Below are 5,185 nucleotides of genomic sequence, written 5' to 3' on the forward strand. Positions count from 1 at the left end.
TGGTGTAGAGGGGGTGGAGTGTGAGGGGTGGTGATGGTGTCGAGGGGGTGGAGTGTGAGGGGTGGTGATGGTGTAGAGGGGGTGGAGTGTGAGGGGTGGTGATGGTGTAGAGGGGGTGGAGTGTGAGGGGTGGTGATGTTGTAGAGGGGGTGGAGTGTGAGGGGTGGTGATGTTGTGGAGGGGGTGGAGTGTGAGGGGTGGTGATGGTGTAGAGGGGGTGGAGTGTGAGGGGTGGTGATGGTGTCGAGGGGATGGAGTGTGAGGGGTGGTGATGGTGTAGAGGGGGTGGAGTGTGAGGGGTGGTGATGGTGTAGAGGGGGTGGAGTGTGAGGGGTGGTGATGGTGTAGAGGGGGTGGAGTGTGAGGGGTGGTGATGGTGTCGAGGGAGTGGAGTGTGAGGGGTGGTGATGGTGTAGAGGGGGTGGAGTGTGAGGGGTAATGACTTTTATAAACCTTGCTCTTTCCTCTTTGATCAAAGGAGCAGGTTGAAAAATATGGAGAGATTCGGCTCCCGTACTTCACAGCATTTGCGACTTGTTGTCCTCAGGATTGCGCTGGTCTACCATTTATGTAATACAGGTAAATATCTTAATCACAGTTCACACTGGGGCCCTTATAATGAATTATATACTTGTGTGTTTGTCTGAGTGTGCGTTCACATGCACACGCTCACACATATGAGCATGTGCCCACAAATGTATGTGTGTGTATATGAATGTTTGTTTGTATATTCTCCTGATGACTTGACTTCAATCGAAATACAAATTGGGAGAGATGTAAAGCAGGCTGCCGACTCGCTATCACCCGTTTTACACTATCGCACAAAGTCAAAACTGCCCTAATAAATTGGACTGGTGCAATGAGACAGATCCTGATATCTTGGGGGAAGATTTCTTGTCTGTGCTCTTTGCAGTGACCGTGTAACCTCATCCTTTACATAGACTTCTAGAATTTCACTGTACCACTCACAGAGCAAATCTTCCCAAGCCACGGTGCAGCAATCAGGAAGAAGTCGTAGGATGACTTTAGAGTTTAGGATAAAACAGGAATAACAAGATGAGCACTTTTATCAATAGCAGTATTGTTAAAAGGAAGACTGGAGAAAGGTTGTGATGGGGAGAGAGAGGAGAACCTTTGATGCTATTAATTTTTACCCTCAGTCCCATTGTACCTGTGGCGTTATCAATGATTCTTACCCTCCGTCCCAGTCTACCTGTGGAGTTATCAATGATTCTTACCGTCCATCCCTGTGTACCTGTGGAGTTATCAATGATTTTTACCCTCAGTCCCAGTGTACCTGTAGAGCTATTAATTTCTACCCTCAGTCCCAGTGTACCTGATTAATGATTTTTCTGACAGTCCCAGTGAATCTGCAAAGTTATTAATGATTTTTACCATAATTTCCTGTGATGTCAATATTGATTTTTACGTATAGTTGAGATGTACTTGCGGTGGTATTAATGATTAATATTCAGTTGCTCTGTTGCTGCAGTGTTACTAAGGATTCTTAACCCTTAATGCCGTTTTGCAGTGATGTCACAATGTAGGATTCTCCGATGCAATTCTGAATTTGTTTCTGCCACGAACCATCTTGACGATTCTTTGAATGAAGACTTTTGTATTGCCTTACGATCTTACTCGCTCTGTACCCAACGAACTGCTTGGTTTTGCCGCGGTGATCTGGTGTACCATTCTGCTGTGCAAGGAATTGAGGACTTAATGATCCAGCATAATTGCTCCAAGGATGGCGCAGCCTCACTGCCTCGTCCGCCGGTCCCGGCAGATAATCAGGAAAATCTACACCTGCCAGACACCTGCAAATATGAAAAGAGCTTTTACTTTAAACAACGGCAGAAACCCACCTATTTGCACTGTGATGTCTTCGGGAATCTCCACATCAGGACATTTTATAATGATTTTCAGACATGCAGAGTTCAGGGTGCATGGCCAGTGATCGACAACAATTACCTATCTGTGCAGCTGACTAATATGCCTATCTCACCACATCGCAATATATCGGCAATCAGCAAGGTGAAGTCTGAGGGGGATTTTTTCGTGAGACCTCACCATTGCAAATATAATATATTGAAAAATTGGCACATTTAATTAGTTTCTAATTGGCTAGCGCTAACAGTCACTAACAGAATGGTGTTAATGGTCACTAAAAGAATGGTGTTAATATTCAATAACAAGAAGATGTTAATAAACACTAATAGAAGGGTGTTGGTGGTAACTAACAGAATGGTGTTAACAATCACTAAGAATGGTATTAATGGTCAGTAACAAAAATGTAAGTTATTGGTCATTAAGAGAATGATGTTAAATGTTCACAAACAGAAGGGCGTTCACAGTAACTAACAGAATGGTATTAACAGTCACTAAGAGAACGGTGTTAATGTTCACTAACAGAATGGTGTTAACATTTACTGAACAGAATTGTGTTAATGTTTACTAACAGAATGTTGTTAATGTTTGAGTAAGAGAATGGTGTAAATTTTCACTAACAGGATGCTGTTAACAGTCACCAACAGAAGGGTGTGAATGGTCATTAATGGTCTCGTGTTAATGATCACTAATGGGCTGTTGTTAAGGGTCATTAATGGGCTGGTGTTGATACAGCTTCTCATCTATTTGTAATGTGTTAATAGAAACAGGACATTCCAGGCACTTTACAACTGAAGGATTACTTTCAAGCTAAATGTGATAGCAAACAAAATGAAAGTTTTGTTGGAGGGAGAATTCCTTGCTCTTATTTGAATAATGTTGTGGGTCTTTTACATCCACATGCACAGACAGAAAGGGCCTCAGTTTATTGCCTCCAAAGGATGAGAACCAGGCGGGTGGGCAGTTAAATTCAACAGTGGGGCTCACCCGCCAATGTCCCACATCGACCATGGAGGCTCGATTTTAACCTGCTGTTCTGAGCAAGCGACAGTACCTGCCGGAAACTGGGGGGGAGGGAGGTTATGATCGTTTAAATATGCAGATCAGGCGCCGATGATGTTATCGGAGTACATCTGCTATTTTAACTATGGGCCTCGGTGGGGATGCAGTTCTGACCTTCCCGCCATCCATCCAGCTGGAAGAGGAAGCGGGGCTAGAAGAGGCCCAAAAAGGTGTCTTTTTACTTTTTTTGACAAGTGCTCCTCCTTGCCCCACAAGGAAAGTTTAGGCTCCCCCCTCCCCCACCTGATCAACTTCTCTGAGTGGCAGGGACCATTCCTTTGGTACCTGGCGGTAGCCTCCTACCACCCGACATTGCATTCCCATCCATCGGCCAGTTGTCGCTTCCTGCCGGTTTTGGGTGGGAAACTAGCCAGGGACATGAGGCCCAGGGGTGAAAATCATCCAGGCATCACACTGCCGAGGTCAGGACAGCTTGCCACCCACCATGGCCCTTGCCCACTTGATTCCCACCACAAGTTAAAATGGAGGCTATGGTGTAAGTGAGGAACAGAGAGTGAGTAATTGAGGAACATAGATTGAGTGAGGAATAGAGAATTAGTGAAAGAGAAGCTGAGAGTGAGTAAGTAAATAAGAGAGCAAGTGATAAAGAGTGAGTGAGGAGCAAACAATGAATGAGGAACAGAAAGTGATGGAAGACTAAGTGAGGAACAGAGAGTGAATGAGGAACAGAGTGAGTGACCAACAGACAGTATATGAGTAGCTGAGTGTAAGTTGAAGGTGAGCAGAGTGTGAGAAAGTAAGGAACAATGAGTGTGAATAACAGAGCATGAGACACAGAATGTGTGTGAGTCACAGAGGGTCAGTAAGACACAGGGAGTGCGTGAGGAAGAGAGTGAGGAAATTTGAGTCAGAGAAAGGAGCAGAGAATGAGTGAGAAACTGAAAGTGAATGAGGAACATAGAGTGAGAGAGAAATACTGAATGAAAGCAGAGCAGTGAGTGAGGGAGGAACTGAAAGAGAGAGAGAAGCAATGATTGTCGAACTGACTGAGTGAGGAACAGAGTATGAGTGAGTGACAGAGAATAAGAGTGGAGCGCTTCAGGGAGTGTGAGTGACAGACAGAGTGACAAAGAGTGAGAATGTGAGTCATTCACAGAATGCAAGGTTCAGAGATGAATGATTTCTCTTTCATTGGTTTCCAGGTTACGGCTATTTTCAAGAACTCCAAGGAATGCATTGACCAGAAAGTGTATCAAGCTGAAATAGGCAATGTTCCGGCTGCATTTGTTGATGGGTCGGTAAATGGTGGTGATAGAAATGGGGCCAACAGTCTGGTTATTAAGAGAAAGTTGGATGCTGACCATGTGGCGATCCAGGCAAGTTACATTGGTACAACTCTAATTGTGCGGCAGGTGGGGCAGCACCTGGGCTTCGCCATCCGCATGCCTGAGGAAGTGGCAAGTTCACACACACAGGAGCAGGACCTGCAGCTCTGTGTATCAGGCTGTCCTTTCATAGAAAGACTTCACTGGAACTCTCCTCTCTACACTGCACAAGTGGCCAAAGCCAAATGCAAAGAGGGGCTGCTGGTCGAAGATATCTACTTCGAGTGTTGTGTCTTTGATATCCTGGTTACTGGTGATCCCAATGTTTCATTAGCAGCATTCAGGGCTGTGGAAGATGCTAAAATGTTACACTCAGATAAGGAGACATTTCACGTGTTCAGGAACTGTGTGTCTGGCAGGCCGACCCACTGCTGTGTACTCCTGTTGGCTTCTGTGCTGTGGACACTGTCTCTGCAACAAATAACTTTTCCTGTAAAAACCTGGGGGCCTAAAAACAATCAGTGAGTCTGAACAAAGAACTCATGGCTGCTTTCCCACACTGAGTGTCCATATGTGAACCAGAGCCAGACTTGCAGCTTTTCACTTCATGTTTTACTCACCTGTTTTGGACATCAATATAGAACAGATACTTCAGTGATTGAGCTTTCTTCAAATGCACCAAGACCCTCTGAGTGATTGATGTTTAACCCACAAATACTCGACTGTAGCTCCATTTTTAGATTTATCAGCTGCCACCTCATATAATAATGTACACAGCCCTGTCTGTGGAGTCAGGTGTCCACCCATACACTGCCTTGTCAGATATTCACCCGTACACAGCCGATCAGGTATCCATCCATACACAATCCCGTCATATATCCATCCACACACAGTCCGTCAGGTATCCGCCTGTACACTGCCCTGTCAGTCAGGTATCCATCTGTACACAGCCG

General features: G+C 45.2%; 1 protein-coding gene across 1 annotated transcript; it reads left to right on the forward strand.

The window, feature by feature from the left end:
• Positions 1–494: 494 nt before the first annotated feature.
• On the forward strand, positions 495–4,905 carry LOC137321388 (repulsive guidance molecule A-like). The gene is made up of 3 exons (XM_067983780.1): positions 495–579; positions 1,532–2,031; positions 4,110–4,905. Exons 1-3 carry the CDS (start codon positions 495–497, stop codon positions 4,755–4,757), a joined length of 1,233 nt encoding a protein of 410 aa, XP_067839881.1. The 3' UTR covers positions 4,758–4,905.
• Positions 4,906–5,185: the final 280 nt, after the last annotated feature.

Source organism: Heptranchias perlo, chromosome 5, assembly GCF_035084215.1.
Source record: "Heptranchias perlo isolate sHepPer1 chromosome 5, sHepPer1.hap1, whole genome shotgun sequence".
Classification (NCBI taxonomy): domain Eukaryota; kingdom Metazoa; phylum Chordata; class Chondrichthyes; order Hexanchiformes; family Hexanchidae; genus Heptranchias; species Heptranchias perlo.

Bases quoted from the DNA above. Each gene is read 5' to 3' on its own strand.
- LOC137321388 (XM_067983780.1), top strand. From the start codon at position 495: ATGGAGAGATTCGGCTCCCGTACTTCACAGCATTTGCGACTTGTTGTC. The intron at 580-1,531 runs GTAAATATCTTA...GCCGTTTTGCAG, and splicing joins CTACCATTTATGTAATACAG to TGATGTCACAATGTAGGATT. The intron at 2,032-4,109 runs GTGAAGTCTGAG...ATTGGTTTCCAG, and splicing joins ATATATCGGCAATCAGCAAG to GTTACGGCTATTTTCAAGAA.